The following is a 14,648-nucleotide window of genomic DNA, read 5'->3' on the forward strand; positions in this document are numbered from 1 at the left end:
CAAACTTTGGTAAACTATTTCTATAGATCGTTTTGTAAAGAGAGTTTGTGGAATATATAAATTTGTATAATTAAATATTACATAATATATGTATGCATATATATAAATAATATTTTGATGATATGTAACACCTGTATGGTACACATTATATAAATATTAAAGAGAAACAATTATAAAAATGTATATTATACAATCATATAAAGTAGTATATAGATAAATATATATTTGTGTGTATTTTACAGACTTGGTTTGTATTAGTATGTTCTCTATTTAATTTAAATGTATATATATATATATATATATATATACATATATTATATATATATATATATTTCTATAAATACACATTTTTATATATTTATATTAATATACAGTATATATTTTTTGCTAATTGTCAATCAAAATTGTCGGATAATTTGTACATCTATAGAATATTTAGAGAAAAAGTTTATAATAATATTATCAAACTTCTTAACATATTCTTCTCTGATATTTTTCTCCACCATCAATCGAAATAAAAACATAGATTATGTGTACTACACAAATTAATCAGTATTAAAATATAATATTTAAATAATGAAATAAATGATAGATAATAAATTGATAATAAAATATATAGTTAATAAGAATTAATACGATTTACGTTTCAAAATTAATGAGATAATTCTTTCGCAAAACTAAAGATATATATGAAATATCTCAATGATATTTTATCGAGCGAAAATATGTTATAACATTTTCGGCTTAAATATCTCATAAAAATATTTCACATTTATCACGAAGCACAGCTAGTACAGATGACATGATTTTATTTCAAGCGTGGACAAATTTATATCATAATTAAGATTATAAATTAAGATATTAATAATTATAAATTAAGATTATAAATTTATCAAAATATTAATAATTATACATTAAGTTTATAAATTAATGTATGTAGAATGATACGTTTTAGTAAGTATGCTAATAATAATAAAACATACGTTCCGCTACATCAAAGTAACCAACATATTCTGTCTCTTCTGGCGTGATGTCGTTGAGAAATCGGCCGAAGTCAATATCAGAGGTTGAGCGAAACATGTAACGATCATTTGTATAAAACTGCAAAATATAAAGTTTATGAAATTAATGTTATTATGAATTAATGTTAATAAATTAATGTTATTTAATATTATGTCGCATTGAAAATCAAATATCAATGTTATTATTCTCATGTTACTATAATCATATAAAATTTTGAAATATAAATATATGTTAATTTCCATAACATAGTATAAATATATAACAAAACGCGTATAAACTCGTAAATTATAATCAAAGAAAGACATAGAAAATATATGAAAATATAAAGAATATAACAATATAAACAAAAACAATTTATAATTTAATTATACGATTTATATGAAAATCGAGAATTTAAAATTGTATATAACTTAAAAAATTATTTTTTGGATGTGCACAAATAACTTACAAGTCCATCATGTTGTCCTTCAATTATGACTGGATCATTGACTATTACGCCTTTAAATACGTGTGTATTTGAATTACAGTTTATATAATCGTACCATGATGAGCCATTCCTTAGAAATTTGCCCAGTTCTATGTGTCCCCCTTCTATTACGAGCAAACCACCTAACCCTTAAGTATTAAGTATGAAAGATTTATGTATATGTCATTTCTCTGAACTAATATTTTAGTTTTTACTTTGTATTTATTTTGGTAATGAAATTATATAATTTCGTATAAACAATTTTTTACCTATTTTAAAATATAAGCGCTTATGCAAAATATTCTGTATTAATGTTATGATGTTGTAATTGGTTTTGCGTCCTTTAGCGCGTATTTTGAGCACCATTCCCGGTTTTAGGTCACTGAAAAAATGGTTCCCTTCCGCTATATACGGTACCACTTCATTGTTAATTCTTATCATCAAACGAGTATAAATTTCCCAAATAGATGTATTCCCGGACATTCCTGTTAAAATGTAAGATTATTGTACATCAAATGCAAAAGAACAAGAATGCTTGTTATATTTCTCACCAATCATTTCTAAATTGTATGGTTCTCTGGTTAAATCAGGACAAGCAACAATTTCAATTTGAAATTCGTCAAAGTATTCGTGTAATTCGTACAGAACTGTGGCAATATGCAATAACAGATATAAAATATTAAATAGCGAAATTAAGTAATAAATGTTTTATACGTACTATCTTTGATATCTTTAAGAGTAATTGAATTAAATGATGGTATGCATTCGATTTTAACTCTGGGTTCATCTTCAGGCTCATTTTCGGGGTCATTGTCGGGCTCATTTCTGATGCTCATTCGTAATAACGCTGCATTGAGGTCATTTCCGAGCTCTGCTGCAGGGCGATTTTCGTTTTCCTCTCCAGACTCTTTTGGTATGACAAGTTTAGATTCTTTTACAGGCTTTTCTTCCAGCTTTTCTTCGGGATTATTTATGGGTTCACCTCTGAGATTATTTTCGATTTTATTTTTTTTACTAATGTTTTTTTCACGCGTAACACGTTTTGGCTTATTCGGTTTACCCATAATGCTCAATTCGAGTTTAACGCGATAATGTCGTGCTATGTAAAAATGTTATAATTTATTAGATTGCTATAGAAAAAGCAACAATTATTATATCAGTAAATTATATACAGCACTTAACATGTAGCAGAGTATATCACAATTATTTTTAAAGAGAATATAGTATTATTAATGATGTACATAAATTTCAAGTATATGATGTAAAATTATGTTTAATTGTGTTTTATGACATGCATTTTAAAGAGTAAATTGTAATTAATTTAAGCAAAAATATCTGATATTAAAAATAAAAATTTGTTTATTAAATTAGATTAATTTGAATTTTTGAAGATTCTCTAAGTTTAAAAAAAACATTTATAATTATTTTTAAAGAAATATTTGAATTAGAAGAAATGATATATATATGTTCCTAGGTTCTGAGGTTATTCTTTTTCCGTTATTCTGTATATGTATAATTTACATGCTCAGGAAAAATCTTTAAATGATTTGAAATTTATCAAACACCTTACAATTATATTATAAATTATATAAACGCAAAAAAAATCTGCATATAATTGTAAATGTACATATAAATTATATATATATATAAATATAATAATTTGTACTTACGTTATGAAATGTCTTATTGTTCGATTACTTTAATTAGTATTATCGTCAAACGTGTCTTCTTTCGCTGTTCGCAAATGTATGACTAATCGCACAGGTCGTTTTAGTATATATTATTCTCTCAAATGTAACCGAAAGCGGAAAAAATAACAACAAAATATGAAAACGGTCAAATGTACAAGTCGATATCGATTAGAGTTATTGTAAATATATCTTGAATTTACCAACGAATTTTAATACAAATACTTATACAGAGTGTCTCATATGAAATTACTTAAACTAATCAGCTGTTATTCTTCAATGCATGCAGTTATTAAGAAATATTTTCAACAGTGCTAGGTTTAATAGTAGCTATTAATAGGATCATCACAACATTAAAAATGACATGTTAGAAAAAGTTTTAAAGAATTTTTGTAAAAGAATAGAATTTTTTACAAATTCAAATGGTGCGCATTTTGACAATATGTATCATTAGTTTACATATGTGATTATTAGCTCTTTTTTTATTATTTTTTATCAGTTAAATAAACTGGTATACAAATATTTCATTTATATTTATTAAAAGCTGCAGACTTTTCTTTTTCCAACACAATTTTTCATTTTGCAATATCTGCACACATTAAAAAACGACAGCTGATTAATTTCAGCAATTTCATTCTGTGTATCTCTTTCTCCCGTTTCAGAAAAGACCAAATATCGTTTTTTTTTCGCGCTTCCGTGAAAAGGAGTTGGAACGAGACGTAAGTCCTCTCTCGGATTTTTCCCAGCTTACTCGGAGAATCCATTCTCCGCCGGATGCTCGCATAAATGCGGAAGAGCGGTCGATATACACGCGTGGACGCGTTCAGCGCCGCGGAATCGGTCGACGCCAATAATGGAATTTACATCGGCCAGATAGAGCTGAGAAGGCGAGAACGGACTAAGGGGTAAAGAGGAGGACAAGAAACTGTGAGGTAAAGTGCCCAGTTGCACAACATAACGCGACGTAATCTCTGGCATCGCGATGGACGCGACGCAACTCCTTTTTCATCCCTTCATATTTGCTGGAAGCGCGGATATTTGGATGAAATCGATATCCCTACTATTCTGGGATTTCCCTCTCTTGCCCTTTGGCCCTTTCCACTCCTGCTAGTTATTTCTCTTTCTCTTCTTGTACCTTCCTCTCTCTTTTTTTTGCATCGAGCCTTCTCGGCCCGCCGATAATCCCACCCCGTTTTGTCCTCCTCTTAGGACCAGACTGTTGGAGCCAGAGCGCCGGCTAGTCTAGCCAAATAAAAATTGAGAGTCGTCTGGCACCCGCCAAATAGGAGGCGATATCCTGTCTAAAGATAACTAGGCATAAGGTCTAACTCTAAACATGTCTAATCTGGGGATGTTAACCTTGCTATTACAGCATCGATGTCTACTTCTGGTAGAAATGTGCAGAGTGTTCCAAGGGAAATTGCTGAAATTAATCACCTGAAATTTTTTTCATGCATGCAGCTGTTGAGAAATTAAAAATTGCGTTGGAAAGAGGAAGGTCTGTAGTTTTTAAAATGTAAATAAATGTTAGAATTTTTTTTTTTTTAAAAGACAGTAAAGAAGAAAGAGAGGAAGAGAAAGTTAAATATATAATTTTATAAAAGTACCAACATTGATTTATCTTTTATACTAGTTTGTCGTATATATATTTTTACTTTGTACATAATAAAAGTATGAAATATAAAGTGCATGACAGTTTTTATTGTTTATAATTTGCGTTTATGATTTTATGTTAACGATTGAGTGATTGCGTGACAAAAAAGCCTGATGTAGTAAGAAATTGTTGACTCATACTACTTAATCTATTTATATTCTAACTTTGCATATAATAAAATTATGTGAAGTACGTGCATTTTTTATTAATTTTAATTTGCGTTTATGATTTTATGGTAATATTTAAGTGATTGCGCGACGAAAAGGCTGAGTGTTGTGAAAATCGTTGACTGGTATTTTGTACTTAATCTATCTACATTCGTAATTTGCGCATAATAAAAATACGATATATGAAATGTTTTTGTTTTTTATTCATATATATGATTCTATGCTAAAAGCTGAGTGATTGGGTGACAAAAAGTTTGCACGTGGTGAGAAATTGTTGACTCGTACTACTTAATTGATTTACATTTTTATTTTGCGCATAATAAAAGAACGATATATAAAGTGCATATAATTTGTATATTTCTTTGACTTGCATTTATGATTTTATGTTAATGGAAGAATGATTCCGAGACAAAATAATTAAATTAAGTGAGACATTGTTGACTCGTACTACTTAATCTAACTATATTTTTAGTTTGCATAATAAAATTGCAATATACGATGTGTGTGCTCTTATTATTGCTTTGATTCGCGTATATAATTTTACATTATTGGCAGAATAATTGCAAGACGAAAAGACTAAATATAGAGAGACATTGTTGACTCGTACTACTTAATCTACCTATATTCTAACTATGCGCACAATAAAATTACGATATATAAAGTATGTGCATTTTTTATTAATTCTGATTTGCGTTTATGATATTATGATAATATCTGAGTGATTGCACGACGAAAAGGCTAAGTGTCGCGAAAAATGTTGACTGGTACTACTTAATTTATGTACATTCTTAATTTGTGCATATTAAAAGTACGATATATAAAGTGCTTCTAACTTTTTTGTGGTTTTTGACTACACATTTATAATATTATGTTAATGGTAGAATGCATCAATTCTTAACTTACTGGCTCTTGACAAAGAAACAACCAACGGGTTGTCAAAAATCGCGGACGACGCGCAGCAACACGTAGCCTTGTTACACGCGCTAGGAGTCGATATTAATAGTGAGATCGTGGTGCATGTTTTGGAAAGTAAGATACCGAAGGTCACACTAGAAAAATGGGAGGCTACACTTAATCGCGACGAATTCCCGAAAGTAGATCAGATCTACAAATTATTATATAAAACGGCAGTGTGCGCCTCGAAACGAGAGCGTATAAAGGCGAAGGAGACGCAAGGAAGATCGTGCAAGGTCGCAATTAAAAAGAGATATTTCGGCACCGCGAATAAGGCGTTCGTAATAAATACGGCACGTGGTTGCATTATGTGCAAGAATAAGAAACATCCCTTGTTCTTATGCGATAGATTTAAGGCGCTCTCGGTCGTGGATCGGATTGAGATCGTGAGAAAGGCAAAAATATGCTACCATTGTCTGCGTTCGCATCGTGATCAAGCCTGCAAATATTCGAATTGCACTATTTGCAATAAGCGTCATAATACGTTGTTGCATCAAGAGGATCGATCAAACGCGAATAAGACCGACGCGAAAATGAACGCGAACGTAAATACGGTATGACTAGGCAATGCGGACGTTGGTATCGCGAGACATAACGCTACAATTAGTGACCAGTGCGATGATTTATGTTGAGAACAATGCGAGCGATGTTATTAAATGTCGAGCGTTATTGAATACGTGTGCTACAGCTAATTTCATTTCGGAGAGCTTAGTAAAACGGTTAAGATTGTCGGTGAAAGGGCAAAGGACAACCATAAGCATGATCAATTCGCTTCATACGGCATCAGAGGGCATCGCAGAAATTACCATACGGTTAACGTGTACCGAGTTCAGTAAAGATATAACATGTATTGTGATACCAACCATAGTTAATTTAATGCCGTCCGAAATTATATTGCGAAGAAATATTAACATCCCACCGAACATTAAGCTGGCTGATCCCAAGTTTCATCTGTCGCGCGCGATAGATGTATTAATCGGATCCGGCGCTACGCTGGCATTATTTTCAGTCGGACAAATTAATTTATCGGTTTCGGGACACGAGCTGTACTTACAAAAGACAAGATTAGGTTGGGTGATCGCAGGTAGTATGGCATTGTCGACATCAACGGTCAGTAATACGTGCTATTTAACGAAACTGTGATCTTTGATAGATATTTATCGTATTCTAAATTAATTAGATTTGTTGCATATTGTTTACGTTTTTGTCCCGCGAATAGACGCAGCAGAAATCCGAGTTTCGAAATTTATACAAGATTCTCGGACAAAATACATAGAATCACGAACGCGTCGTCCAGATCGAAGGGTAAACTAGACAAATTAAGTCCCATGTTAGATAAAGACGACCTGCTGCGTTCAAAACACCGTATCGTGTGGCATTTTATACCACCCATGGCTCCGCATTTCGGCGGACTATGGGAAGCAACAGTAAAATTGTACAAACACCATTTCAAGCGCGTAATAGGCGACTCACTCTTCACATTTGAGGAATTAAACACATTTACGATCGAAATCGAGGGTATACTAAATTCTCGATTTATAGTTGCATTATTATCTGACTCGAATGATTCACTTGCATTAACACCTGCTCATTATTTAATTGGCAAACCGTTAACTGCCTTTCCGGAGGAGGATTTGTCAAATATTCCAGACAATCGGCTATCTACTTGGCAACACATCACCAAGGTTAGACAAGATTTTTGGTCACGATGGCACTTGAAATACTCAAATGAGCTGCAAATAAGGAGCAAATGGGTCAAAGACGGACCATCGGTACAGAACGGATCAATCGAACTTTTCAAGGAAAAGAATTTGTCACCAACACAATGGGCATTGGGCAAGATCGTGGAAGTACATCCCGGAGAGAACGGTACCATACGAGCCGTTGTCGTCAAAACAGCGAACGGATTACTAAAGATGGGGACAAAATACATATGTCTTCTTCTTGTCGATACGTAATGACAAACGATGCGATTGTACTAAAATTGTACTTATAATTCTATCCGTTCTTACAGTCAAAATATAAGCGAATTATACAACAGGACGCATAAACACAATCGCAACTCAGGCATGTACATGAATATGGTTACGTAAAGCCAGTCAACATGACCCAAGGCGTCGTCGTGAACCACAACCCCGACAACATTCTCTTAGGCGTAATAAAAAAAAAAAAAAAAAACGACGCAGAGATGCTGTTCAGGCGTTGTTGTGGGTGAATCATGCAGAAAACAGCCCTAACGCTATCTGATACGCGTAGCCACTACGTATAGGATGATCAATGTTTATCGATACCTCTTAACGGTGGGAGGATGTAGTGGCGATGAGATACGCGAATCGTGCACAATTTATACGTATGCGAACCCGATCATAATAAACAAAGCGTTATAATGTATACATCCGAATTCTCCGTCGTGCGGGCGGTCAATGGCATTATACAAATGCGTCACGAGAGTATCACGTGATTGGCCGAAGACAAACCAATAGTTTTAAAATGCGCTCAGGCCGTCGTTCGTATACTGAAAGGTCAAAAAAAGATCGCCGATTTCCGTCGATCGCTGGTCGGTCCTGTCTTTCGAAAAACAAATATATCGATCTTCCGCTTCATATTACTTGAGGCCGATGAGGCGTCATTAGAATAAACAAAAGAAGGGATAGCGGACCCTAGAAGAAAAAAAACGATTGTCTGTGCGTTCAGTTCTGTTCTGATTTTAGCGTACTAAGCTACAAGTAGCTAACGATTAGAGTTATATCGAAATATAAAAGTGCAGTGTACACGGACTTATAGTTCGTGAATTAAGTAATAATAAAGAAAATACAAAACATATACGAAATCACGGTGTAGTTGAATCGGATTACATCAACCCACATAACACCCTTCGAGTTTTAATCTGCGCTTAAAGGGAGAAGGAAACAGGGAAAAGGAAAGGCCATCCCAAATATTTTACCGTTTTTCTATGAGAATTCTGCGCGGGTTTGCTGACAGCGCGATTATTTTTCTCGGGGAATTCGATTATTCTTTCTGTTCGCGTAATCTCTTTAAAATTATCGTGAAACAGAGAAAGACGGACAATATATATATATATATATATATATATATATATATATATATGTTTTAGAGTGCGGAGGATTAATCGGAAATTTGAAAACTAATTTGTCGAAGTAAGAAAGTTTTTGCCTAAGTACAGAGAGAATTTCGCCGTATGACGTAACTGCAATGGACCAACTGCGAAAATGAGCATTAATCGGAATGGCTTCACTTTCTTCATGTAATTATACACTGCAAAAAATTATTAAATTAATTAAATTAATAATAAGAATAAATTAAATTAATAATATTTATTGCAATACTGCCTAATAAATCATTTATTTGAAACAAATAATTTATCTGTTTTGAAACGAATTTTCTTATATCAAATATAAATATTTTTCACATCAAATCAATATATAATATTATATAGTTTCAAATGAAATATTTATTAGACAGCTTTGAAATAAACATTTATTTATAAATACAATAAATTTGTGTTTCCTGTATATAAAATAAGGGTAATGTATAAGTTAAATGATGTTTTAAACATTATTAATTTCATATGAATTTTATTGAATCTATATATTATATTAGCATGCTATATACTATATTAAAACAAAAATCTTTTCAGATAATTTAATTTTCAATATTTTAATTCATAATTAAATTTAAAAAAGACTGTCACTTCTTTGTGCATAAAAAAGAGACAGCATTTGCTAATTTAATTATCAACTAAAATATAGAAAATTAAATTATTCAAGCGCGTTTGTCTCGCAATTCTCGATGCATATCTCATATTTTCTTTTTTATAAATCTGAGAGTAGCGCACTCTCAAAATTTCGTCGAGTTGAAAACGTATAAATTGCTAATATGGGAAAGGGAGAACAAGAGCGCAATTCTTAGAACATACATGATGTCTCATATGAAATTGTCGAAACTAATCAACTGTCATTTTTTAATGTATGCAATTATTGAAAAAACCAAAATTGTGTTAGAAAGAGGAAAGTCTACAGTTTTTAATAAATGTAAATAAAATGTTTATATAGTTTATTATATTGATAATAAACAATGAAAAAATTGCTAATAATCACATAAACTAAATATAAATATGTTCAACAGTGCCAGATTTAATAGCTGCTATTAATAGGAACATCAACATTAAAAATGACATGTTAGAAAAAATTTTGAAGAATTTTCATAAAAGCATAGAATTTTGTACAAATCCAAATGATGCGCATTTCGAAAATATTTATCATTAGTTTACATATGTGATTATTACCCCTTTTCTCATTACTTTTTATTAGTGAAATAAACTGGTATACAAACATTTTATTTATATTTATTAAAAGCTGCTAACTTTTCTCTTTCCATCACAATTTTTCATTTCTCAATAACTGCACACGACAGTTGTTAATAACTGCACACGACAGTGTTAAATAACGACAGCTGATTAGTTTCAGCAATTATTGGAAGTGGAAACGACGTATCTCTGGTCTTTTCTAGAGCGAAAGAAAAAGGAGATGCACAGAGTGTCCCATAGGATCTGTTCAATTCTCGCCTCCGTGAAGAAAAGTTGGAACAAGACGTAAGTTCTCTCTCGGATTTTTCCCAGCTTACCCAAGGAATCCATTCCTCGCCGGATGCTCGCATAAATGCGGAAGAACGGCCGATATACACGCGTGGACGCGTTCAGCGCCGCGGAATCGGTCAACGCCAATAATGAAATTTACATCGACCGGATAGAGCTAATAGGGCGAGAACGGGTAGGGAAAAAGAAGATTAAAAGTCTTTTTCTATTCTTGTTATTTTATTTCTATTATAATTGTGACAACTAATCTTCCATTAACATGAAGTACATCACGCGCATTTAAACAATTTGTATATTATAATTAATGCCAAAAAATATGATTTCATATTTTTGAAACACAATATATATACAATCATTTTAATGGTCTGCTTTCCCAGTCAGAAATAATCGGACAAAAAGACATAAAATCGATATTGATTCGACCAATTCGGTGTCGATTTGATATTGATTCGACGTCGATTTAACTATTAATTCTGGCTGGATTATAAGTTAATGGAATAAATATAAAAATGAAAAAATAAAATATAACGTATGTACTAAATATATACGCAAAATAGTATTTTTAAAACTATTTTTTTCCTTAGAAAGAATCGTCATGTAAATCATCAAACTTTGGTAAACTATTTCTATAGATCGTTTTGTAAAGAGAGTTTGTGGAATATATACATATATAAATTTTATAATTAAATATTACATAATATATGTATGCATATATATAAATAATATTTTTATGATATGTAACACCTGTATGGTACACATTATATAAATATTAAAGAGAAACAATTATAAAAATGTATATTATACAATCATATAAAGTAGTATATAGATAAATATATATATTTGTGTGTATTTTACAGACTTGGTTTATATTAGTATGTTCTCTATTTAATTTAAATGAATATATATATATATATATATATATATACATATATATATATATATTTCTATAAATACACATTTTTATATATTTATATTAATATACAGTATATATTTTTTGCTAATTGTCAATCAAAATTGTCGGATAATTTGTACATCTATAGAATATTTAGAGAAAAAGTTTATAATAATATTATCGAACTTCTTAAAACATATTCTTCTCTGATATTTTTCTCCACCATTAATCGAAATAAAAACATAGATTATGTGTACTACTCAAATCAATCCGTATTAAAATATAATAAATTAATAATAAAATAAATAATAAATAATAAATAAATAATAAAATAAATAATTAATAAAAATTAATACGATTTACGTTTCAAAATTAATAAGATAATTCTTTCGCAAAACTAAAGATATAAATGAAATATCTCAATGATATTTTATCGAGCGAAAATATGTTATAACATTTTCGGCTTAAATATCTCATAAAAATATTTCACATTTATCACGAAGCACAGCTAGTACAGATGACATGATTTTATTTCAAGCGTGGACAAATTTATATCATAATTAAGATTATAAATTAAGATATTAATAATTATAAATTAAGATTATAAATTTCGCAAAACTAAAGATATATATGAAATATCTCAATGATATTTTATCGAGCGAAAATATGTTATAACATTATCGGCTTAAATATCTCATAAAAATATTTCACATTTATCACGAAGCACAGCTAGTACAGATGACATGATTTTATTTCAAGCGTGGACAAATTTATATCATAATTAAGATTATAAATTAAGATATTAATAATTATAAATTAAGATTATAAATTTATCAAAATATTAATAATTATACATTAAGTTTATAAATTAATGTATGTAGAATGATACGTTTTAGTAAGTATGCTAATAATAATAAAACATACGTTCTGCTACATCAAAGTAACCAACATATTCTGTCTCTTCTGGCGTGATGTCGTTGAGAAATCGGCCGAAGTCAATATCAGAGGTTGAGCGAAACATGTAACGATCATTTGTATAAAACTGCAAAATATAAAGTTTATGAAATTAATGTTATTATGAATTAATGTTAATAAATTAATGTTATTTAATATTATGTCGCATTGAAAATCAAATATCAATGTTATCATTCTCATGTTACTATGATCATAAAAAATTTTGAAATATAAATATATGTTAATTTCCATAACATAGTATAAATATATAACAAAACGCGTATAAACTCGTAAATTATAATCAAAGAAAGACATAGAAAATATATGAAAATATAAAGAATATAACAATATAAACAAAAACAATTTATAATTTAATTATACGATTTATATGAAAATCGAGAATTTAAAATTGTATATATTTAAAAAATTATTTTTTGGATGTGCACAAATAACTTACAAGTCCATCATGTTGTCCTTCAATTATGACTGGATCATTGACTATTACGCCGTTAAATACGTGTGTATTTGAATTACAGTTTATATAATCGTACCATGATGAGCCATTCCTTAGAAATTTGCCCAGTTCTATGTGTCCCCCTTCTATTACGAGGAAACCACCTAACCCTTAAGTATTAAGTATGAAAGATTTATGTATATGTCATTTCTCTGAACTAATATTTTAGTTTTTACTTTGTATTTATTTTGGTAATGAAATTATATAATTTTGTATAAACAATTTTTTACCTATTTTAAAATATAAGCGCTTATGCAAAATATTCTGTATTAATGTTATGATGTTGTAATTGGTTTTGCGTCCTTTAGCGCGTATTTTGAGCACCATTCCCGGTTTTAGGTCACTGAAAAAATGGTTCCCTTCCGCTATATACGGTACTACTTCATTGTTAATTCTTATCATCAAGCGAGTATAAATTTCCCAAATAGATGAATCCCCGGACATTCCTGTTAAAATGTAAAACTATTGTATTTCAAATGAGAAAGATCATTTAAGAATGCTTGTTATATTTCTCACCAGGCCATCCAAAATTGTATGGTTCCCTGGTTAAATCAGGACAGGCAACAATTTCAATTTGAAATTCGTCAAAGTATTCGTGTAATTCGTACAGAACTGTGGCAATATGCAATAACAGATGTAAAGTATTAAATAACTAAATTAAGTAATAAATGTTTTATACGTACTATCCCTGATATCTTTAAGAGTAATTGAATTAAATGATGGTATGCATTCGATTTTAACTCTGGGTTCATCTTCAGGCTCATTTTCGGGGTCATTGTCGGGCTCATTTCTGATGCTCATTTGTAATAACGCTGCATTGAGGTCATTTCCGAGCTCTGCTGCAGGGCGATTTTCGTTTTCCTCTCCAGACTCTTTTGGTATGACAAGTTTAGATTCTTTTACAGGCTTTTCTTCCAGCTTTTCTTCGGGATTATTTGTGGGGTCACCTCTGAGATTATTTTCGATTTTATTTTTTTTACTAATGTTTTTTTCACGCGTAACACGTTTTGGCTTATTCGGTTTACCCATAATGCTCAATTCGAGTTTAACGCGATAATGTCGTGCTATGTAAAAATGTTATAATTTATTAGATTGCTATAGAAAAAGCAACAATTATTATATCAGTAAATTATATACAGCACTTAACATGTAGCAGAGTATATCACAATTATTTTTAAAGAGAATATAGTATTATTAATGATGTACATAAATTTCAAGTATATGATGTAAAATTATGTTTAATTGTGTTTTATGACATGCATTTTAAAGAGTAAATTGTAATTAATTTAAGCAAAAATATCTGATATTAAAAATAAAAATTTGTTTATTAAATTAGATTAATTTGAATTTTTGAAGATTCTCTAAGTTTAAAAAAAACATTTATAATTATTTTTAAAGAAATATTTGAATTAGAAGAAATAATATATATATGTTCCTAGGTTCTGAGGTTATTCTTTTTCCGTTATTCTGTATATGTATAATTTACATGCTCAGGAAAAATCTTTAAATGATTTCAAATTTATCAAACACCTTACAATTATATTATAAATTATATAAACGCAAAAAAAATCTGCATATAATTGTAAATGTACATATAAATTATATATATATATAAATATAATAATTTGTACTTACGTTATGAAATGTCTTATTGTTCGATTACTTTAATTAGTATTATCGTCAAACGTGTCTTCTTTCGCTGTTTGCAAATGTATGACTAA

At 30.0% G+C, this 14,648-nt stretch overlaps 2 protein-coding genes across 2 annotated transcripts; both read right to left on the reverse strand.

Annotated features, from left to right (window-relative positions):
* Window positions 1-631: 631 nt before the first annotated feature.
* On the reverse strand, window positions 632-3,224 carry LOC114945026 (beta-keto L-gulonate decarboxylase-like). The gene is made up of 6 exons (XM_029321111.2): window positions 3,160-3,224; window positions 2,208-2,588; window positions 2,041-2,136; window positions 1,759-1,974; window positions 1,472-1,638; window positions 632-1,101 (listed from the first exon to the last, which is right to left on the reverse strand). The coding sequence occupies exons 2-6, from the start codon at window positions 2,551-2,553 to the stop codon at window positions 964-966; spliced, it is 963 nt and encodes a 320-aa protein (XP_029176944.2). The 5' UTR covers window positions 2,554-2,588; window positions 3,160-3,224; the 3' UTR covers window positions 632-963.
* A 9,101-nt stretch (window positions 3,225-12,325) lies between these two features.
* On the reverse strand, window positions 12,326-14,648 carry LOC146725261 (beta-keto L-gulonate decarboxylase-like). The gene is made up of 6 exons (XM_085483403.1): window positions 14,563-14,648; window positions 13,611-13,991; window positions 13,444-13,539; window positions 13,158-13,373; window positions 12,871-13,037; window positions 12,326-12,501 (listed from the first exon to the last, which is right to left on the reverse strand). The coding sequence occupies exons 2-6, from the start codon at window positions 13,954-13,956 to the stop codon at window positions 12,364-12,366; spliced, it is 963 nt and encodes a 320-aa protein (XP_085339529.1). The 5' UTR covers window positions 13,957-13,991; window positions 14,563-14,648; the 3' UTR covers window positions 12,326-12,363.

This window comes from Nylanderia fulva, unplaced genomic scaffold (genome assembly GCF_048542155.1).
Source record: "Nylanderia fulva isolate GAGA-0341 unplaced genomic scaffold, ASM4854215v1 Scaffold10, whole genome shotgun sequence".
Lineage (NCBI taxonomy): Eukaryota > Metazoa > Arthropoda > Insecta > Hymenoptera > Formicidae > Nylanderia > Nylanderia fulva.